The 23,963-nt window shown below is 44.1% G+C and overlaps 1 protein-coding gene across 1 annotated transcript in view; it reads right to left on the bottom strand.

Moving 5' to 3' along the window:
* The window catches only part of scn4ab (sodium channel, voltage-gated, type IV, alpha, b), a 36,961-nt gene extending 13,275 nt beyond the window's left edge, over positions 1–23,686 (bottom strand). The window contains exons 1-16 of the mRNA XM_055896962.1: positions 23,540–23,686; positions 23,186–23,323; positions 22,700–22,818; positions 15,433–15,522; positions 15,030–15,158; positions 12,981–13,072; positions 12,270–12,566; positions 9,160–9,223; positions 8,835–8,976; positions 8,406–8,618; positions 7,898–8,122; positions 7,064–7,184; positions 6,365–6,603; positions 5,999–6,172; positions 3,383–3,739; positions 2,085–2,561 (exon numbers count right to left, since the gene is read on the bottom strand). Of these exons, the coding sequence (XP_055752937.1) occupies positions 2,085–2,561; positions 3,383–3,739; positions 5,999–6,172; positions 6,365–6,603; positions 7,064–7,184; positions 7,898–8,122; positions 8,406–8,618; positions 8,835–8,976; positions 9,160–9,223; positions 12,270–12,566; positions 12,981–13,072; positions 15,030–15,158; positions 15,433–15,522; positions 22,700–22,818; positions 23,186–23,323; positions 23,540–23,671 (3,009 nt within the window). The 5' untranslated portion in view covers positions 23,672–23,686. The remainder of the gene's footprint in view (positions 1–2,084; positions 2,562–3,382; positions 3,740–5,998; positions 6,173–6,364; positions 6,604–7,063; positions 7,185–7,897; positions 8,123–8,405; positions 8,619–8,834; positions 8,977–9,159; positions 9,224–12,269; positions 12,567–12,980; positions 13,073–15,029; positions 15,159–15,432; positions 15,523–22,699; positions 22,819–23,185; positions 23,324–23,539) is intronic.
* Positions 23,687–23,963: the final 277 nt, after the last annotated feature.

Here is a 23,963-nt window from a genome sequence, read left to right as displayed (position 1 = left end):
AGTGATACACAGTATCAAGTGCGCTATTTTTCAAATGTTACCCTACCTACCCTTACCCTACCGTTTCACAATAATAGAGTCACTGCTATTAGCTTCACGACATACATACTATGGAATGACGTTTGGGTCTGCAAAGGTCTGCAAACAAGCAAACGCCGGCCACAAACGATGCGTTTACAATACAGCGTTGGTAATAAAGCATAATTTGTTTGACCGCAACTTCTGGGGTAGCTAGCTTTAGCTTGGTACCTAGCTAGCACCAATACAACCAGCCTGAAAACAGTGACCAGTAGAAACTGCAGTCATTTTGATTATTCTTAGCAATGATTTCGGAATCTTTGTGAATAAGTATTAGATAGGTTGCCACTTGTTGTTCGCCTATTGAAATTGAACTTCAGTTCATGAAAATAAATCGCTAGCCAGCTACTTAACCCTGTTGCCCGAAGCTAACGTTATAAGCAGCCAGCTAGCTTCATCTGGTTAGTGAGGCTCGACCAGACTGGGTTGTGTTGTGAAGCTAGCTGCAATAATGATTAGGCACAGTAGTGGAATTTGCGGATTGCTTTCAAAATAAAATGTCATTGACAGTGATGCAAATGAATACAAATAGTAGAATTATGTCATACCTTTATTTTGAAGGCTAAACGCAAAGTCCACTATTGTGGCTAATCCTTATTATGGCTAGCTTTATATAGATGGGTCCGACCACCATTAATCAAATAAGAACTGTCTTATAAATTAGGGTTATTTTAGATGACATCTAGCTATATAGTTAGCTAGCTAACTATAGCTACTGAAACAGATGCCGTGTTATTTGACAAGTGAAATACTGTTATTTGACGTGTATCTTTTTTGACACGCAAAGACCCAAACGGCGTTCTATAGAAATCCTGGTTGAGAATGAAACGACTGAACAAAGGAACAACGAAACAGCACAGCAAGTAAGTGAAAGAAATTGTTTTTGATTATGTTTTACTGGTAATAGGGACATACGTAAATGCCCCAAAAATAACTTTTTGGTCATGTGGTGTGTGTGTGTGTGTGTGTGTGTGTGTGTGTGTGTGACCTTTATTTAACTAGGCAAGTCAGTTAAGAACAAATTCTTATTTACAATGACAGCCGGACGACACTGGGCCAGTTGTGCGCCGCACTATAGGACTCCCAATCACAGCCGAATGTGAAATAGCCTGGATTCGAACCAGGGACTGTAGTGACGCCTCTTGCACTGAGATGCAGAGCCTTATGCCGCTGAGTCCATGTGTGTGTGTTAACTATTTCACTGTACTAGAATGCTTAAAAGGCCGCACATTTTTTAAATATCGGTAATCGTTTTTTTTTTGGCAAGGAAAATATTGGATTTCGGTATCGGCCAAAATGTCATATCGGTGCATCACTATTTACTATAGTATTTTTTGGTGGATAATATTGTAGTATTTATTATAGTATTCTACAGTATACAGTGCTACAACATTCTATAGTAAGTACTACACATGATTGAGGGATACTACAGTGTGTAGTACAGTATTCAACAGTATAATACATATTACTACATACTTCTATAGTAAGTACTGTAGTGTTATATAGTAAACTGTAGGATTTTTTATGTGGGTAGTCTACCCTGCATGTCAGCAGCAGACAGAATTCTTTTGATTGTCACCGCAGAACAAAAATACTGTAGTTTGCTTAAGTGATTTGGCCATGACTATAAGAAACCAAAGACCTCATCAAATGTACCAAAAGGAAAATGCTCTTTATCTTATCAGTATTACAACAATACTGATACTGAATAGACTAATACTAGTACTAATACAATTGGCAATAGATAACAATATATGATGTGCATGTGCTTGTACATTGGTTATTTCTCTTGTCAGTATGAAGCCTTAGTCTTGATAACTCTCTATATTGCTTGTAATGAACGCTCAAAATATAACCCACTGGGCACAGACATCAATTCAACATCTATTCCACGTTGGATCAACGTCATTTCATTGAACTGAAACAATGTCGACTCAACCAGTGTGTGCCCAGTGGGAACAGATGCCTGTGTCATGTTTAACTAATCCGTAATGCAAAGGTCTTACCTCAGTATCTTCTTTAGCATTTCCATTTGCACCTTCTCCTTCTTCCTCTTCAGAGCAGTCATCCTCATCATCATCCGACTCCATTTTGGCAATAGGCACATCCAGGGTCAAATTGTCATTTGTAAGAAATCCACTTGGGTTAACGTCATCTATCCAAACGTCCAGCATTTTAAGCTCTAAATCAGCCTTTGGGTTGTCACTGGAGTTGACATTTTTCAAAGCCAAGCTGTCCTTTGGGAGGCCGTCCACATCCCCGTTACTACCCCCATTACCGTCAGCCCCGTCTCCATCCTCCTTAGGCTGCTTCCCGATGATGATCCAGACCTGCTCGATGACGTAGGCCTTGGCCCAGTCGATGCCCCTGGTGATCCTGCTGGTGGCGATCTGCAGGTTGTTCATCTCCCCGTCCTCCTCTGGAGCCGCCAGGTTGTCACCGCTGAACGAGCTCAGCAGCAAGGCCAAGAAGAGGTTCAACACCTGGATGGAGAGTTAGAACAACTGGATTTTAGCACATAGTATTTGTTATTGTTGTCCCCTTATGCTCTTGAACCAGGCTAGTGAAATTATTATTGACCAAATTCTTTTCTGGTTAATATTGTCAGAAGTTTTCGAAAACGTTTTCCAGAGGTCAGTTCGACAGTAACCGTGTAACTTTACCTCTCAATAGTATCTAACAGTGGTATTGGACTGACCTCAAACGCCTGTTACATCATCAGTAGACTTAAGGCTGCCCCCTCCATGATTCCTGTAAGCCCTCTGCTATTTTCTCTATGCCACCTGCCCCAGTGGATCCCCAAACACCCCAAGGTCAGAACTGCTGGCGAATATCATGGAGCTAATAATAGCCTATCCATTGAGTGAATGGTGTGTATCCTATCCGATGCCCCTGTTAGTCTATGGTATTCTCCTGGGAGTTTAGACAGAAAGCCCTGTTTGTCTTTGGCACATCGTTTGTTGTCAGGCTTTCGCTACCTCAACTGACATAGCTATTTCCTCTCTTCGTCCTATGAATAAACAAAGGAGGAAACACAACCAGTTTCGTTTACAGTGAAGCACCGCCTGGTATCCATCAAAAGAATGGCGCCGACGTAATCTACTCATTATCTAACAGCAACGTAAGAGCTGCATCTGTGGGTATGTGCACTGTATGCATGGAGCACTCCACCCGAACACTCTCCCTGATCTCTCGCTGTATGTATATTACACCTTTTGAGAAATCCATGAATTAACTAAACACCAAAATAGTTCAATGGCCACCCTCCAGTGCCCACATCCCCATGGTTCAATGCATCACTCACCACTAGGTTACCGATGACCATTACCATCATGAAGACGACGAGACACATGCCCTGTCCGGCTACCTCCATGCACTCCCACATGGTCTCGATCCACTCTCCGCACAGCACCCGGAAGATGATGAGAAAAGCGTGGAAGAAGTCATGCATGTGCCAGCGGGGTAGCTCGCAGTCCAAGGAGATCTTGCAGACACACTCTTTGTAGCTCTTGCCGAAGAGCTGCATGCCCACCACGGCGAAGATGAAGACGATGATGGCCAGGACCAGGGTGAGGTTACCCAGCGCGCCCACTGAATTACCGATGATCTTGATTAGCATGTTGAGTGTGGGCCAGGATTTGGCCAGCTTGAAAACACGCATCTGCCCCCAAAACAATCAGAGACATTATTAGGTTACATAGGGCTGGTCAACTTGATTTTCCATTGAGCTGTGTCCAGAAAACTGGCCAATAATTAGGTTTGTAGGATTAGTATCACTTTACTTGTGCCTAATGTGATGTTAATCTTGCATAGGGTTGCAAAGGGAGGGGATATTACTGGTCACGTTTAAAGTTTACCAGTAAACTACCAACATTTTTGTAACTTTCTAGTTAAATTTTTTTTTTATCACATGACATCTAGTGATCTTTTTGGCTACTTCAGATGATCACAGGTGTCTGGAATTATCTATGGCCCTCAGTATGGCTTTATCACATGTCAACTATTTACTGAACAAAGATATAAACTCAACATGTAGTGCTGGTCCCATGTTTCATAAGATGATATAAAAGATCCCAGAAATGTTCCATACGCACAAACAGCTTATTTCTCTCAGATTTTGTGCACAAACTTCTTTACATTCCTTTTAGAGAGCGTTACTCATTTGCCAAGATAATCCATCCACCTGGCAGGTGTGGCATATCAAGAAGCTGATTAAACAGCACGATCATTACACAGGTGCACCTTGTGCTGAGGACAATAAAAAGCCACTCTAAAATGTGCAGTTCTGTCACACAACACAACGTCACAGATGTCTCAAGTTTTAACGTAGCACGCAATTGGCATGCTGACTGCAGGAAAGTCCACCAGAGCGGTTGCCAGAGAATTTCTCTACTATAAACCACCTCCGATGTCGTTTTAGAGAATTTGTCAGTACGTCCAACCAGCCTCACAACCGCAGACCACGTGTAACCATGCCAGCCCAGGACCTCAACATCCGGCTTCTTTTTCTGTGAGGTGGTCTGAGACCAGCCACCCGGAGAGCTGATGAAACTGAAGAGTATTTCTGTCTGTAATAGAGCCTTTTTGTGGGTAAAAACTCATTCTGATTGGCTGGGCCTGGCTCCCCAGTGGGTAGGCCTATGCCCTCCCAGCCCACCCATGGCTGCGCCCCTGCCCAGTCAATGTTAAATCTATAGATTAGGGCCTAATTCATTTATTTAAATTGGCTGATTTCCTTCTATGTAATTCAGTAAAATCGTTGAAATTGTTCCATGTTGCATTTATATATATCTATATATATTTTTTTTACTGAATATTTAAAACATGCAATATACCTGCAGTGAAGCCGCTCAACAACTACATTGCATGAGTAATCTAACAGACTCACATCCAGAGCGACACACAGAAGCAACCCTGTTTGTGGGTGTTTGAAGGATCTGCATTTATAAGTGCCATTGCATTGAGCAAAGCCAGTACACTTGAAATGTAAAGATCAGTGTATAGAACATTATCTTCACACAAGATCAGAAGATCAAGGAAACTGATTTGACGTGTATCAGATTGCATAGTAAATCTCAGATGCTCAGGACAGGAGTTAAGAAAAGCATGGAACACCTGGAGATGTTTTGCATCACCCCTCCATAGAACAAAAATATCATCAATGTACCGTTTCCAAATAATAATGTTAGGCAAAAAAACATTTGTGAGAGGATTGAAAATAGACTGTTTCTCCATGTAACCCACAAATCGATTCCAATCAAAGGTGTTATTACGTGCTCCACTCCCTAGGAGAGGGGGTGACCTTGATAGTTTATTGTTAAAACGAGAGGCTGCCTGGATCTTTAACTTAAAGACCCTTGCTCCCTTCAGTCTCAACGTAGACTTTGATCTGAAGCCATTCTTGTGATTATTGTGACTTTGCCATTGTAATTGTTTGAAAGCTTGTGTAGTCTAAAATGAATCTATGATCGTATGCTATCCATTTGTTTTTTGTATCCTGCTCTTTGTATGCCATTTTTATATTTGAGAATTAACCAATGATATTAGGCCACTCTTGGCCATGATTACAGACACCTGTGTGTCTTTTGACACTATATAAACGAGTCATCCCGCAGTGTTTGTGATTACACCCTGATGAAGACAGCTTGTCTGTCGAAACGTTAAAAATTCAATTTTTGTATCTGAGCTTCTAGAGTGTGCGGCTCTCCTTTATTTTTAAGTTTTCTACTCCGCTAGCCAGCACCTCGCCTAAATAGGTGTGCGTTTCTTATTCTTCTAGAGAACTTTGGTAAATGACCCAGTAGTTTGAAACCCTACTCTTGCAACTATTTTATGAAAATGCTTTGATCTATCGGGATCCATTCTCACTGCACAGTTACACTGAGAGAGTGTGTTCTAATCTTTGGGTGGAGTTACTCACCAGACGGAAGGAACGGAGCACGGACAGACCCTCGACGTTGGCCAGCCCCAGCTCCACCAGGCTCATTGTCACAATGATGCTGTCGAAGATGTTCCACCCGACCTGGAAGTAGTAGTACGGATCCATGGCGAAGAGCTTCAGCACCATCTCTGCTGTGAAGATTCCTGTGAAGACCTGTACAAGAGTTGAGAGAGGGGAGGGCCTAGTGAATTATATTGAAAACTGTGCCATGTGTAGATTCTGCAGATTCTGCATGGTAACCTGCATTTTCAACATGATCATTTTGAGAGAGAGATTTCTAAGGTATCCTTATCATGGCTTCAGAGGAGGTAAAGTGGAAGAGTATCATTAGGGAAGGTAACTCACCAAGTTCCCCACACTCAGCACGTCTTCAAACTCTGGTGTCATGGGGTAGTGCTCCATGGCCATGAACATGGTGTTGAGCACAATGCAGATGGTGATACCCAAGTCCACGAATGGGTCCATCACTATGAAGTACATCCACTTCTTGAAAGTCACCCAGGGCACACAGCAGTTCCATTTCAGGAATATGTCTGAACACTTGTACCAGCAAGGCGGACAAGGTCTCAGTTCCTCCTCCAAATCTGTTGGAATGAGGGTAAAGGAGGAGGGTGTTAGTTATTTTGTACACAACCCTTTCACGATAAGGAGTTTTTATGGGTTCATGATTTGTTTTCAACCTTTATTTAATGGTTGCAGCACCTAAAGTTCAAAACTATTATTAAAGTCTATGTAGGTCTTGAAAAGTATTACTTATCTTGAGCACCTAAAGTTAAAACGTGTAAGGTCTTGGGTTGAAGGTCTTATAGCGGAAGAAGCTGACACAATGCGCCATCAGTGCATTAGATGGGAAACTTTGATGATGAAACTCTGCATAACTCACAAAATAATATAAAAGAAGCCCTTGCTCTACTACAGTAGCCATATGGAACACAGGTATTGGTGGATATCACAGTCCTATACATCACATTCCAGTCCCACACGAGGATTCCTTAGGACATTTCATTTCTCGTATATAGATCCATTGCTATTTCTGACAATTACCGTCCATGCCATCTTGGCTGTAAACACTGGATGAACTGGGTGTCTTCCTCTGCAGGCCTGCTACTTCCAGCTGGTCCTCGCTCCCCTTGGGATCACTGGCCCTCTTCAACCCAACAGCAGACTGTAGAACAAAGAGAAACAAGACACACTTAACCATCAGGCGCATAGCAACACACTTCAAAAATATATCTATATTTTACGCCCTTTTTTTCTCCCCAAATTCGATCTTGTCTCATCGCTGCAACTCCTCGACGGTCTCGGGAGACGAAAGTCGTGCCATGCATCCTCCGAAACATGACCCACCAAACCACGCTTCTTAATAACACTCGCCCGCTTAACCCGGGAAGGCAGCCGCACCAATGTGTCGGAGGAAACACCATTTGCCTGACGACCGAGATCAGCTTGCAGGCGCCCGGCCCGCCCCAAGGAGTCGTTAGAGCGCAATGAGCCAAGAAAGCCCCCCCGGGACAAACCCTCCCCTAACCCGGACGACGATGGGCCAATTGTGCGCCGCCCTATGGGACTCCCGATCACGGCCGGTTGTGATACAGCCCAGGATCGAACACGGTACAGTGCCTTAGAAACTGCTGCGCCACTCGGGAGGCCAGCAACCCACTTTTTCAGAGCCAAACCGAGCCTAACCAAACCGAGCTGTACTGAGTTAGTTACGCATTCATTGGTTATGCATTCATCATTGTTCCTAAAACCGTCCTGAAAAGGAAAATGTGAATAAACAATATCCGAGCCAGCACAGTTTGGTTCAGGTCGGCACATTAGTGTGAAAAAGGTCAGAACATCAAGAGCACAGCAACCCATCTGAGCCATGCAGCTCACCTCCTGGTCTGCCAGGACCTTGTTGGCGTTGGGACTGATCACGAGGCCTCCGTTGGAGTCCTTTATAGCCTCGCTATAAAGGCTGGAGGACGTACACGCCTCATCATCAGCGACCTCTTGATCTGCCTTTTCACCTTTCTTTTTCTTAGACGTTCTACTGGACAGTGACGTCTGACTGCCAGCAACTTCAGCGTGTTCATGGTGTTCATGATGCCTGTCATGTCTCTGTCAGTCAAATAATCAGTCAATCATTGACCAGAATCAAACAAACCAAGGACGAGAACGACCAACATGAGCAATAATCTGCAAATGAACACTAGGTATTTTGTGTATTCATCAAGTTCGTTAGACATTTGAATCTAGAGTTGAATCGACTAACGAAATCTTACTCTATCAACCATCATCGGATCAAAGAGTGCAATTTATTGTTAGTTGATTGGATTTATATACAGGGCCTTTTCTTTCCGGATGCTCAAAGCACTTCACATACATAGTAAGTTGATCACACCTCTTTGACCTCCGCTTCTCTCCTTTCCTTCAGCTGCACCATGATCATGGCGTACTCCTCCTCCTTCTCCTTGGCCTCGGCCATGGTGGCCTCGTTCTGCTCCGCATACGCCATGGCCACCACAGCCAGGATCAGGTTGATCAGGTAGAACGAGCCCAGGAAGATCACCACCACAAAGAAAATCATGTATGTTTTCCCTGCTGAGCGAAGAGTCTATGGGTAAGGGGAGGGGGGGAAACGGCCAGTTAAATCACCATGACATCGAGCGAGTACTCTTTCTGTATCAATATCCCTGATGACACATAAGATTGCAATCTCTCAAATTCAAGCCTGGTCTACCGGCTGATGTTACAGATGTACATTTCAGGAAATGTCAGAAGCAAGTACATCTCTATGTCGTTGCCATCGAAGCACATGATGTATACGCACCAGCTGGAATAGATTTTCCCAGAAGTCCTGTGTCATAAGCCGAAATAGGGCAAGGTAGGCCCATCCAAAACTGTCGTAGCTTGTGTATCCATAGTTGGGATTCCCTCCGGCCTTCATACACGTGTATCCTTCAGGGCAATTTCTGTCAAAATGCCAATGAAGTGGCACAACAAGTTGAACGGGACTTATGATCTTCAGCATTCAAAGATATGTTATATTTGAATTACGTTGAAATACTTTGCACCATATATTGCATTATCAACAGCGACAAGGCAAGATTATAAAGCTACCCATATGCTCAACTCTGACATCCCAAAAAACCTACCCAGCATCAGAAGCGTTTCCACAAAGAAGAGGGTCTAACATTCCAGGAAGGAAGTAATGGTTCACTGGAGGAAAACAAAGAAGGGACCTCCATTAGAAAGTGCACCAAGTTGATATACAGTGCATTCGGAAAGTATTCAGCCTCTTTGACTTTTTCCACATTGTGTTACCTTACAGCCTTATTCTAAAATTGATTAAATTGTTTTTTTCCTCAACAATCTACACACAATGTCCCATAATGACAAAGCAAAAAAAGGTTATTAGATTTTTTTTGCAAAAAAAAAAAAAAAAAAAAGATATCACATTTCCATTAGTATTCAGACCCTTTACTTTGTTGAAGCCCCTTTACCAGCAAGTACAGCCCTGAGTCTACATGGGTATGACGCTACAAGCTTGGCACACCTGTATTTGGGGAGTTTATCCCATTCTTCTCTGCAGATCCTCTCAAGCTCTGTCAGGTTGGATGGGCAGCGTTAATGCACAGCTATTTTCAGATCTCTCCAGAGATGTTCGATCGGGTTCAAGTCCGGGCTCTGGTTGGGCCACTCAAGGACATTCAGAGACTAGTCCCTAGGGGCACTCCTGCGTTGTCTTAGCTGTGTGCTTAGGGTCGTTGTCCTGTTGGAAGGTAAACATTCGCCTAGTCTGAGGTTCTGAGCACTCTGGAACAGGTTTTCATCAAGGATCTCTCTGTACTTTGCTCAGTTCATCTTCGCCTCGATTCTGACTAGTCTCCCAGTCCCTGTCGCTGAAAAACACCCCCACAGCATGATGCTGCCACCCCCATGCTTCACCGTAGGGATGATGCCAAGTTTCCTCCAGACATGACGCTTGGCATTCCGGCCAAATAGTTTAATCTTGGTTTCATCAGACCAGTGAATCTTGTTTCTCATGGTCTGACAGTCTTTAGGTGCCCTTTGGCAAACTCCAAGCGAGCTGTCATGTGTCTTCTACTGAGGAGTGGCTTCCGTCTGGCTACTCTAGCATAAAGGTCTGATTGGTGGAGTGCTACAGAGCTGGTTGTCCTTCTTGAAGGTTCTCCCATCTCCACATAGGACCTATGGAGCTCTGTCAGTGTGATCATCGGGTTCTGGTCACCTCCCTGACCAAAGCTCTTCTCCCCCGATTGCTCAGTTTAGCCAGGCGGCCAGCTCTAGCAAGAGTCTTGGTGATTCCAAACTTCTTCCATTTAAAAATGATGGAGGCCACTGTGTTCTTGGGGACCTTCAATACTGCATAAAGGTTTTGGTGCCCTACACCAGATCTGTGCCTCGACACAATCCTGTCTCGGAGCTCTACGGACAATTCCTTCGACCTCATGGCTTGTTTTTTGCTCTAACATGCACTGTCAACTGTGGGACCTTATATAGACAGGTGTGTGCCTTTCCAAATCATGTAATCAAATCATCAGAGCAGCTCACAGATCACTGCACCTGTACATAGCCCATCTGTAAATAGCCCATCCAACTACCTCATCCCCATACTGTATTTATTTATTTATCTTGCTCCTTTGCACCCCCGTATCTCTACTTGCACATTCATCTTTTGCACATCTACCATTCCAGTGTTTAATTGCTATATTGTAATTACTTCGCCACCATGGCCTATTTATTGCCTTACCTCCCTTATCCTACCTCATTTGCACACACTGTATATAGACTTTTTCTACTGTATTATTGACTGTATGTTTGTTTATTCCATGTGTAACTCTGTGTTGTTGTATGTGTCGAACTGCTTTGCTTTATCTTGGTCGCAGTTGTAAATGAGAACTTGTTCTCAACTAGCCTACCTGGTTAAATAAAGGTGAAATAAAAATTTAATAAAATGTCAAATCAATTGAATTTACCACAGGTGGACTCCAATCAAGTTGTATAAACTTCTCAAGGATGATTAATGGAAACAGGATGAGCTCAATTTCGAGTCTCATAGCAAAGGGTCTGAATACTTATGTAAATAAGGTAATTCAGTTTTTAAAATGTATTCTAAAAACCTGTTTTCGCTTTGTCATTATTGGTTATTGTGTGTAGATTGCTGAATAATTACTGCAACTCGCTGTTGGCTGGGCTCCCTGCCTGTGCCATTAAACCCCTACAACTCATCCAGAACGCCGCAGCCCGTCTGGTGTTCAACCTTCCCAAGTTCTCTCACGTCACCCCGCTCCTCCGCTCTCTCCACTGGCTTCCAGTTGAAGCTCGCATCCGCTACAAGACCATGGTGCTTGCCTACGGAGCTGTGAGGGGAACGGCACCTCAGTACCTTCAGGCTCTGATCAGGCCCTACACCCAAACAAGGGCACTGCGTTCATCCACCTCTGGCCTGCTCGCCTCCCTACCACTGAGGAAGTACAGTTCCCGCTCAGCCCAGTCAAAACTGTTCGCTGCTCTGGCACCCCAATGGTGGAACAAACTCCCTCACGACGCCAGGACAGCGGAGTCAATCACCACCTTCCGGAGACACCTGAAACCCCACCTCTTCAAGGAATAACTAGGATAGGATAAAGCAATCCTTCTGCCCCCCCCCCCCCCTTAAAAGATTTAGATGCACTATTGTAAAGTGGCTGTTCCACTGGATGTCATAAGGTGAATGCACCAATTTGTAAGTCACTCTGGATAAGAGCGTCTGCTAAATGACTTAAATGTAATGTAAAAATGAATAAGGCTGTAAAGTAACATTACGAAATATGGGAAAAGTCAAGGGGTCTGAATACTTTCCAAAGGCACTGTACATTATATCATATAGTACTGTGACAAAATCCCAACGAATTTATAGTTGATGGTTCAGTAAGTCATAATCAATTCCCTGAATCAATGTGCCATCAAAAGCCTGTCACTACCTTAATCATTGACGTATGCATCGTCCCACGTGCTGTTGCCCCGCTCTGTGTCATTATTGCCCACAGTTTCACTGAAGCATGCATTGTTTTCTATTTCTTATCCAAATGTGTATACTTCTCATAGAAATGTATATACCTATACAGATGTCTATACATATTTAAAACTATCATACAGTAAGTGCCATGATACAGTCCCAATTAACGTAATACAATGGTTCATTGGGCCATTATCAACTCCCCTTCCACACGTCAATGTCCCATCAAAAGCCTGTCAATACCTTTATCGTCGATGTACGCCTTGAAGTCCCACGTGCTGTTGCTGCTGTTTGTGCCACTGTAGCCCATGACGTCATTAAAACCATCGGTGTCGTTGAAGGCCACAGTGATGTTGTCCATGTCGGTAGAGTTCAAACGCCATTCCACAGGGGGCCAGTAAACACACTTCTGCTTCAGGTTTCCCATGAACAGTTGAAGGCCGACCAGAGCGAACACAGCCAGGCAGAACACTGTCAGGATCATCACATCAGCCAGCTTCTTCACCGACTGGATCAAAGCGCCCACAATGGTTTTCAGACCTTAAAATAACCGCCCCCCCCCCCCCCAAAAAAAGCATTCAAATCATCCGTAACCTGAAAACGATTCGCCCGAAGAACGAATAACATAACGTTGAGAATATTTTGATTGTGCTTGATATCCTTGTTCTCCGCACGGCGTCATGAATAACCCATTTTGTGTTGTGTAGCTTGCAGAGCATTGTACTGTGTAGCTTGCAGAGCATAATATAATAACAGATGCAATTTAGCAGATGCCTTTTTTTCAAGGTGACTTACAATACGGTGCGGGAATACAACCCAAAGCCGCCCGGGGGTTGCTAGCACCACACACTTACCGACTGAGGTACACATGACCCAAAGCAGGTGTTCAAAAGCAGGTTGTGCAGTAAACAAACACACCCCGGTGGGATTTGGACATTCTTATGTGACACATACCGGGAATTACAGTGATCGTTTTAAGGGCTCGGAGCACACGGAACGTCCTGAGGGCAGACACGTTACCCAGGTCAACGAACTCTGTGAGGTACCTGCGCGAGCACAAAACATGACAACACAACCACACATTAGAATAGAGGAGGTGACAGTTGATGTGTCAGTTGAACCAAAATCTCTTCCGTTTCATGGACTTTAAATGTACATTTAATTCAATACCATTGGCTGAGTTGTTATTCTAACATAGAGGATCAGAGGGTTGCTATGGTAAAAGATATGGTTTAGCGGAGGATATGTTTAGCTCAGGGTAACTGTCCACTTCTAGAGCCAAATGGCAGTGTTATCTGGAAGCTGACTGCAGAAGGCAGGAGTGTGACTAGACCAGTAAGACACCATGTGGAGATTTAGTTATGAAGTGGCATACGTCATGATGTGGCTGGGACTCACCAGCAAAAAAGTTTCAATGTTCGAAGAAGGACGACACTTACAAAAATTACATTTGATAGAAACTAGATCACATTGGGCTCCACAGAAACAAGCTCTGTTTCAGATTTTGACAGTAGGATCCTTAATCCACTTATATGTACAGTAACTCAAATATTTGTAATCTTATATTTACATGATTGAAACTAGCTGGATGAACTGTATGGTGTTACTTTTCATCGGGGCTCCAAGGCCATATAGAGTGCAGTCATAGTGCAGCACTTTGGACCGCCACAGACCTTCAGCCATTTGGTACTGGGACAAACAAAGCCCGGGAAGGAGGTGAGCACCTATAAATAGACCCAGAGTGTGGTGTGTGACCGTCCGTTGCAAGTGGGCAAATATTTTCATTCATTGGGGCTCCATGATAAAGCGAGGCAAGTGGTGTAGAATGGCATTATGGAGAGAGAAAGAGTGAGAGAGAGAGAGAGGAGAGAGAGGGATGGAGAGATATATTATATATTTATATTTGAGTCATTTTGCAGACGGTCTTATCCAGAGCGATTTACAATTAGTACTCCTTAGCCAAACAAAATCAAACGTAGCTGCTTAAAAGAAAAGGAAATACATGCAAGCTTTGTACTGTTTACAAAAGACTAGTCGAATCTGAGTCACAGAGTTCACACTTTTAGCAAACTTCTGACCCTGGACGAGACACAGGGCAGGGAACATGTCCACAATAATGACAGGGAAGTGTCATGGTGGCAGAGAGTTCCATTTCAATCCAGTCAATTCAGGAAATGGATTGACATTCCGTCATGAATGAGACGTTTCCCAATATTTCAACTATGGTGAATACTGAATTTCACCTCACTTCCTGAATTGACTGAGTTGAAATAGGACTCGACCTAAGGTGAGTGCACAGGTGTGAGGATCGGAGGCAGGGGGGACTAGTCCTTTCTAGGTGGTTTTGAGCGGGTAAAGTTGTGCTCTAGATGGTTTAGACCAGGTCGTGGATGTGGAAGTCATCGTCGTATTTGATGTAGTAGACAGAGGGTTTAGAGACAGAGTGAATGGGGGAGGAGAGAGAGAGAGAGAGAGAGAGAGAGAGAGAGAGAGAGAGAGAGAGAGAGAGAGAGAGAGAGAGAGAGAGAGAGAGAGAGAGAGAGAGAGAGAGAGAGAGAGAGAGAGAGAGAGAGAGAGAGAGAGAGAGAGAGAGAGAGAGAGAGAGAGAGAGAGAGAGAGAGAGAGAGAGAGAGAGAGAGAGAGAGAGAGAGAGAGAGAGAGAGAGAGAGAGAGAGAGGAGAGAGAGAGAGAGAGAGAGGAGAGGAGAGAGAGAGAGAGAGAGAGAGAGAGAGAGAGAGAGAGAGAGAGAGAGAGAGAGAGAGAGAGAGAGAGAGAGAGTACATAGGGTGCTGGGGCCTGGGGGGAGGAGAGGTAAGGAAGCAGACAAGGCCAAAGTCAAACTCATTAAGCCATTGGAGATGTCCTTTGACCTTCCTGACCTTTGACCTTACTCCTTCACTCATGCACACAAAGAAACACAAATAGACACACACTCTAACACCTGCCCCCGTGTCTAATGGTACTGCGCTGACCACTGACGGCAATCACTCTCCCAATACTCACGCCATGCTGATCACCATAAAATCCAGCCAGTTCCATGGATCTCGAAGGAATGTGAAATCTCCAACACAGAAGCCTCTGGACAACACTTTAACTGTTGCCTCAAAGGTATAGATACCAGTGAAAACATATCTGCAATACAAAAGAGGGGAAGAGAGAGAAGCTTTATAAAATAGCTTTTGGTGAACCTTAGTAGTGGTCAAAATTACTCTCAATAATGTTATGACCAACCTTTTAAATAATTACAAAAAAATCACTGATATTTATATGAACATTTACACGTTTTTTAATAAAAGTGCCCCCACCCCAAAATGTAGGTACTGACTTGAAAATACATGGGATGCTGAAGCAGTCAATATAGTTTCGACAAAACATGAATAATCTCCTAAATAGGTTTGAAACTTACTCAACAGTTTTACTCCATGCCGGAGGGTCACTCATCGTCATGAACACACAGTTGGACATGATTGTTAACATGATGAACATGCTAAATAATGTACACATATTAAGGAAATAACATGGCAATTTAATGGTATTCAAATCTAATTCTATGGACCAATATAATTAGTCAATTTTTTAATAACACATTTTATTTTATTTATATATTTGATTCATATGAATATAGTAATCAGTAGTCGCTAATGGGTGACATACTGGATAGTAAAAATCAATTGATCAATTAGGTGTGTTGTAACTGTTGCCAAATAATGACATGAACATATATTGCTACGGACGTGTGAGTAGGGTGACTCGCCTAGCAGGTCTCAAACCCAAGCCACCAGCGCCAATGACGAACACCCTAACCACTGTCCCAATAAGGGATATCTCTAAGGCATGTGCTTATTGGGCCAGTATAGTTAGGCCCTGTCCAGAACAAACCATAACCCCTCCTCCCTAGGCACATATGTAGAACTGAAAGAACTTCATATGCATAAGTAATAGGGTGAATGCACTTTGAAGTAAATCTCATCTCTGTTAAAAGTACACTCAAGACAAACTTTCGTTGATCCTAGTGATTCAGGAGTATCCTTAAAACAGGTTAATATGCCCCACCAACATCAGACAACTATGCAGAAAAACTTGACATTTTGAAATAAGTAAATCAAATCAATAATGAGAGAATAGTCAAATTAACTGATAACTGACACAGACATGATGGTGTAGCAGGAATATCTGAATGCCGTGAACCATGAGGTTGTGAGTTCAAATCCCAGGTGTTGAATAATAATCACTGTATACACTGAAGGTGTACAAAACATCAAGGACAACTGCTCTTTCCGTGACATAGTCTATCCAGGTGAAAGCAATGATCACTTATTGATGTCGCTAGTTAAATCCCCTTCAATCAGCGTAGATTAAGTGGAGGAGAGAGGTTAAAGAAGGAGTTTTAAGCCTTGACAATTGCGACATGGATTGTGTACGTGTGCCATTCAGAGAGTGAATGGGCAAGACAAAAGATTTAAGTGACTTTAAACAGGATATGGTAGTAGGTGCCAGGCACATCAGTTTGTGTCAAGAACTGCAACGCTGCTGGGTTTTTCACACTCAACAGTTCCCTGTGTGTATCAAGAATGGTCCAGCACCCAACATACATCCAGTCAACTTGACACTGGGACAACTGTGGGAAGCATTGGAGTCAACATGGGCCAGCATCGTTGTTGAACACTTTGGACACCATGTAGAGTCCATGCCCTGATGAATTGAGGCTGTTCCGAGGGCAAAAGGGCATTCCCATGAAACGTGTCTAGAATTGTATACACCATGTCATTGTTCCATACTCCTTTCTGATTGACTTGAAGGACATTCTAGAGCATTTAGTATTTCCCTATAACGCACTGTATATTTGCAAGGTAGAATTCAATGGCTATAGTTCATTCTTACACGTTCTATGTTTGAGCTGCTTTTGAAAGCAAAAGTCGAATTGGAAACAGTATTGGTATTGTTGAATTCTATTTTCATAATAGCAAGCTAGGACTGATTGTTTGGTTAGCTAAGCTAGCAAGTCTGTTTGTTTGGTTAGCTAAGCTAGCAAGTCTGTTTGTTTGGTTACCACGCAACAATTGCAGCTATCTAGTTGACTTGCTGGCTCCTTCAGTGAATGTTGAACACATTTCTACCAGTAAATTAACACATTTCTAGTGGCAAATCTGTTAAAATATAGCCAGGGTGTAAAAGTGATAATCAACTCGGGGCTCTATGCGTTGTCTAGAAAATAATACAACTCCGTGGAGTATGTTTGTGGGACATTGATGGAAAATTCTCCTAACCCTCAGAAAACTGGACGCTCAAACATTAAGGGAACATTACGGGTAACATTACAAAAGCGTTCTTTCTCCCTAGAATTGTTAACTGGGATGTAAATAAAAAATATCTATGATAAGTACAAAGCCATCCCCCTTCCCCACTTCAGCCAATTAGAACACGTCTCTCTGTTCCTACTCCCTGACCTACAAGCAGCAACTCAAGAGAGAGACACCAACACAGAGAATAGTGGGGCGCTGGACAGAGAAGGCAGACTCCATGCTGCAGGACTGTTTTGAGAATATTCAAAGATTCATCCACTCAGGACTCATCCACTGACATTGAGGAATATACACTACCTACTCATTCAAGGGTTTTTCTTTATTATTTTTTTTACTATTTTCTACATTGTAGAATAATAATGAAGACATCAAAACTATTAAATAACACATATGGAATCATGTAGTAACCAAAAAAGTGTTAAACAAATCCAAATATATTATATATTTGAGATTCTTCAAATAGCCACCCTTTGCCTTGATGACAACTTTGCACACTCTTGACATTCTCTCAACCAGCTTTATGAGATAGTCACCTGGAACGCATTTCAATTAACAGGTCTGCCTTCTTAAAAGTGAATTTGAGGAATTTCTTTCCTTCTTAATGTGTTCGAGCAATCAGTTGTGTTGTGACATAGGGGGGTATACAAAAGATAGCCCTATTTGATAAAAGTCCATATTATGGCTAGAAAAGCTCAAACAAGCAAAGAGAAATGACAGTCCATCATTGCTTTAAGACATGAAGGTCACTCAATCCAGAAAATGTAAAGACCTTTGAACGTTTCTTCAAGTGCAGTCGCAAAAACCATCAAGCGCTATGATGTAACTGGCTCTCATGAGGTCCGCCACAGGAATGGAAGACCCAGAGTTCCCTCTGCTGCAGAGGATAAGTTCATTAGAGTTACCAGCCTCAGAAATTGCAGCCCAAAAAAATGCTTCACAGAGTTCAAGTAACAGACACATCTCAACGTCAACTGTTCAGAGGAGACTGCGTGAATCAGGCCTTCATGGTCAAATTGCTGCAAAGAAACCACTACTAAAGGACACCAATAAGAAGAAGAGACTTGCTTGGGCCTAGAAACACAAGCAATGGACATTAGACCTGTGGAAATTTGTCCTTTGGTCTGGAGTCAAAATCTGAGAATTTTTGTTCCAACCTCTGTGTCTTTGGGAGACGCGGTGTGGGTTTATGAATGATCTCCGCATATATACACTGCTCAAAAAAATAAAGGGAACACTTAAACAACACAATGTAACTCCAAGTCAATCACACTTCTGTGAAATCAAACTGTCCACTTAGGAAGCAACACTGATTGACAATAAATTTCACATGCTGTTGTGCAAATGGCATAGACAAAAGGTGGAAATTATAGGCAATTAGCAAGACACCCCCAAAAAAGGAGTGATTCTGCAGGTGGTGTCCACAGACCACTTCTCAGTTCCTATGCTTCCTGGCTGATGTTTTGGTCACTTTTGAATGCTGGCGGTGCTCTCACTCTAGTGGTAGCATGAGACGGAGTCTATAACCCACACAAGTGGCTCAGGTAGTGCAGCTCATCCAGGATGGCACATCAATGCGAGCTGTGGCAAGAAGGTTTGCTGTGTCTGTCAGCGTAGTTTCCAGAGCATGGAGGCGCTACCAGGAGACATGCCAGTACATCAGGAGATGTGGAGGAGGCTGTAGGAGGGCAACAACCCAGCAGCAGGACCGCTACCTCCGCCTTTGTGCAAGGAGGAGCACTGCCAGAGCCCTGCAAAATGACCTCCAGCAGGCCACAAATGTGCATGTGTTTGCTCAAACGGTCAGAAACAGACTCCATGAGGACCCGACGTCCACAGGTGGGGGTTGTGCTTACAGCCCAACACCGTGCAGGACGTTTGGCATTTGCCAGAGAACACCAAGATTGGCAAATTCGCCACTGGCGCCCTGTGCTCTTCACAGATGAAAGCAGGTTCACACTGAGCACATGAGCACATGTGACAGACGTGACAGAGTCTGGAGACGCCATGGAGAACGTTCTGCTGCCTGCAACATCCTCCAGCATGACCGGTTTGGCGGTGGGTCAGTCATGGTGTGGGGTGGCATTTCTTTGTGGGGCCGCACAGCCCTCCGTGGGCTCGCCAGAGGTAGCCTGACTGCCATTAGGTACCGAGGTGAGATCCTCAGAGCCCTTGTGAGACCATATGCTGACACATGCACATTTGTGGCCTGCTGGAGGTCATTTTGCAGGGCTCTGGCAGTGCACCTCCTTGCACAAAGGCGGAGGTAGCGGTCCTGCTGCTGGGTTGTTGCCCTCCTACGGCCTCCTCCACGTCTCCTGATGTACTGGCCTGTCTCCTGGTAGCGCCTCCATGCTCTGGACACTACGCTGACAGACACAGCAAACCTTTTTGCCACAGCTCGCATTGATGTGCCATCCTGGATGAACTGCACTACCTGAGCCACTTGTGTGGGTTGTAGACTCCGTCTCATGCTACCACTAGAGTGAGAGCACCGCCAGCATTCAAAAGTGACCAAAACATCAGCCAGGAAGCATAGGAACTGAGAAGTGGTCTGTGGTCACCACCTGCAGAACCATTCCTTTTTTGGGGGTGTCTTACTAATTGCCTATAATTTCTACCTTTTGTCTATCCCATTTGCACAACAGCATGTGAAATTTATTGTCAATCAGTGTTGCTTCCTAAGTGGACAGTTTGATTTCACAGAAGTGTGATTGACTTGGAGTTACATTGTGTTGTTTAAGTGTTCCCTTTATTTTTTTGAGCAGTGTATTTCCCAACATAAAGCATGGAGGATGAGGTGTGATGGTGTGGGGGTGCTTTGCTCGTGACACTTTCTGTGATTTATTTAGAATTCAAGGCAAACTTAGCCAGCATGGCTACCACAGCATTCTGCAGCGATAGGCTATCCCATCTGGTTTGTACTTAGTGGGACTATCATTTGTTTTTCAACAGGACAATGAACCAACACACCTCCATGCTGTGTAAGGGCTATTTTATCAAGAAGGAGAGTGATGGAGTGCTGCATCAGATGACCTGGCCTCCACAATCCTCCGACCTCAACCAAACTGAGATGGTTTGGGATGAGTCGGACCGCAGAGTGAAGGAAAAGCAGCCAACAAGTGCTCAGCATATGTGGGAACTCCTTCAAGACGGTTGGAAAAGCATTCCAGGTGAAGCTGGTTGAGAGAGTGCCAAGAGTGTGAAAAGCTGTTATCAAGGCAAAGGGTGGCTATTTGAAGAATCTCAAATAGTTTTGATGTCTTCAGTATTATTCTACAATGTAGAAAATAGCAAAAATAAAGAAAAACCATTGAATGAGTAGGTGTTCTAAAACTTTTGACCGGTAGTGTACATCGTCAGTCACAGGCTTCATTTGGAAATGTGTTGATGATGTTGTACCCACATTAACAATCCGAACATACCCAAACCAAAAACCCTGGATGAACAGAGATATCCGTACCATGCTGAGTGCCCGTACTGCAGCATTCAATGTCAGCAGAACAAACCCAGATGACTTGGTGGCTTGCGACACGTACAAGGCAAGAAGATACGAGCTCCGCAAAACCATTAGGGAAGTAAATAGACAATACAGACTCAAAATGGAATTGATGCTTGACAACTCAGACTCGTGAAGCATGTGACAAGGACTAGACTATCACGGACTACAAAGGCAAATCCAGCAGTGTGGTGCCAACCGAAGCCTTCCTTCCAGACGAGATTAACACATTCTACTGTATGCTCGCTTCGAGACAGACAATACCGATCCATCCAGGAAGAGTCTCGCTGCTACGGATGACCAGGTGCTTTTGCTCTCCAAGGCTGACGTGAGGAAAACTCTCAAAAGAGTGAATACTCTGGCCCAGATGGCATTCCTGGGAGTGTGTGCTGACCAGCTGGCGGGTGTCTTCTCTGACATCTTTAACCTGTCCCTGTCCCAGGCTGTAGTCCCCACCTGCTTCAAAGAGACTTCCATCGTCCCAGTGCCCAAGAAAAACAAGATGACATGCCCAAATGACGATCGCCCCATCACTCTCACCCGGTCGTCATGAAGTGCTTTGAGAAGCTGGTCATGGACCACATCAAGGCCAGCATGCTAGGCACAGTGGACCCACTCCAATTTGCCTACCGCTCCAACAGATCCACAGAAGATTTCCATTCCCATTGCTATTCACACGGCCGTAACACATCTGAACAAAAGGAACACCTACTGTATGTGAGGATGCTGTTCATTGACTACAGTTCAGCATTCAACACTATTGTTGACACCAAGCTCAGAACTCTGCGTCTGGACACCACTCTCTGCACTGGATGCTGGACTTCCTGACGGGCAGACCACAGACTGTGAGGATTGGCAACAACACCTCCTCCACACTGACTCTTAACACAGGGGCCCCCCAGGGGTGTGTCCTCAGCCCTCTGCTGTACTCCCTGTTCACACACGACTGTGTGGCTTTGCACGACACCAACTCCATCATCAAGGTTGTAAGCCTGAACCAACAACGACGAGTCAGCATATAGGGAGGAGGTAAGTGAACTGGAATTGCGGTGCCAGGACAACAACCTCTCCCTCAAAGTCAGCAAAACAAAAGAGTTGATTATTGACTTCAGGAAACAGAGGAGGGAACATGTCCGATCCACATCAACAGGACTGCAGTAGAGAGACTCAGCAGTTTTCAGTTCCTCAGTGTTCACATCACCAAAGACATGACATGGACCAACAACCCCACCACTCTTGTCAAGAGGGCACAACAGTGTCTCTACTCCCTAAGGTGGCTGAAGAAATTCGCAATGCCACCCGGGTCCTATTCATATACTACTGCTACACCATCGAGAGCATCCTGACTGGTTGCATCACGGCCTGATACAGGAATTGCTCCATCCATGATTGCAAGGCCCTCCAGTGAGTAGTGAAGATGCCTCAGTGCCCACACCCATCCAGGACATCTACTCGAAATGGTGATGAGGAAGGCCAGCCGCATCATCAAGGACCCCACACACCCCAGCCTCGAGCTGTTCACTCCCTTACTGTCGGCCACATGGTATCGGAGCATGAGGTCTGATAACAACAGGCTCAGAGACAGTTTATATCTACAGGACATCAGACTGCTGAACACTTCTGAACTGGACTAACCACCTGCTCTGATTCTCCACACCTTTGCGTGCACACACACACACACACACACACACACACACACACACACACACACACACACACACACACACACACACACACACACACACACACACACACACACACACACACACACACACACACAGTAGCACATTTCTTGGACTCTGAACATTCAGCAGGATCCTAAGTTATATGTATTTATAATGTAGATCAGTGAGATACTTGTATTGAAAGGATATGAATGTATGAGAATTTTGATGGATCCTCTCCTGAGAATACTGAAGGGTGTTAGAATATAGCAGGCAGGCTCAGCATTGAACCTGAATATTGTATTCCCTTTGGTGATGACAATAAAGGTCTGAAAAACAAGAAGTAAAGATTAGTGAGGAAGTATTGGAAGTCCAATATCATCTTTACTTTAATTGAATGTCTTGATGTTTGTTTTAAGGATATTAGCAAAATAGAGTTCGTTGTAATTGTTGTAAATCAGAGGGCATTTACACTCTGAATAATAACAATATGTTAATATTACTTGGAATGTGTAAATACACCTCTGATTTGAGCTTATTGTAAAGGAAATAACTTTGTGATGATGTCTGGTTCTGTGGACACTCAGTCCTCAGGCCACTAAGGGACATGGTCTGCAGTGCTCACTTTGTGATGATGTCTGGTTCTGTGGACACTCAGTCCTCAGGCTACTAAGGGACAGGGGCTAAAGTGCTCACTTTGTGTGATTTGTAGAAAGGATCCAGTTCCTCCAGGGGCGTGTTGAACAGCTCAGGTGGCGGGTCTCCGTAGATGAATGGCAGGGCCTTGCCGGCCTCCAGGTCGACGGCTGGCTTTGGCAGGTCCTCCTCTGCCACCTCCGGAAAGGTACAAAAAAACATGATCACAAACACTTGACCATTTCTTACGAGCACTGGTTTTGCGGATAGCAGCAATTTTGAAAGAACGTTTTACTTGCAATGGCTTGACTGTGATTTATTGTCATTTTAACTACCTTATTTAAATCCACTGATTGTAAAGTCACTCTGGAATCTGGATGAGTGTCTGCAAAATGACTCAAATGTTAAATGTACCTCAATGTTCAGGGCCTTTTTTCTCTCCTGCTCCTCTGCTTCTTCGGCCATCCGCCTCTCGATCTCCGCCAGCGACTCAAGGGTGAATCGGCGAAACACTTCGGTGCCTGTGGGAGGGAGCAGGGCGACCATCTTGGCATTCTGCTGGGCGAGAAATGCAACCACACCGGGGTCTCTCAGCAGGTTTTTTTTGTTGTTGAATGTAACCTTAATTTAACTAGTGTGCTGTGAGTTGGAGGGATGGATCAGGAAGATGAAAAGATATTAGGCATGAAAATGGAAGTTGAAAAAATACATCTTTAAAATGTTTTGGCATATTGTTTCATAAGGGTATTTCATGGAGAGGGACAGGTACAAAGAGAAAAGACTGGGTGAGGACACTGTGCAGCAGCTTCAGCTGAAATGTGAACTCAGACATGTGGGT

Source organism: Salvelinus fontinalis, chromosome 34, assembly GCF_029448725.1.
Source record: "Salvelinus fontinalis isolate EN_2023a chromosome 34, ASM2944872v1, whole genome shotgun sequence".
Taxonomy (NCBI): domain Eukaryota; kingdom Metazoa; phylum Chordata; class Actinopteri; order Salmoniformes; family Salmonidae; genus Salvelinus; species Salvelinus fontinalis.
The sequence above is the reverse complement of the archived record's forward strand: the minus strand, read 5'-3'. Positions and strand labels throughout refer to the sequence as shown.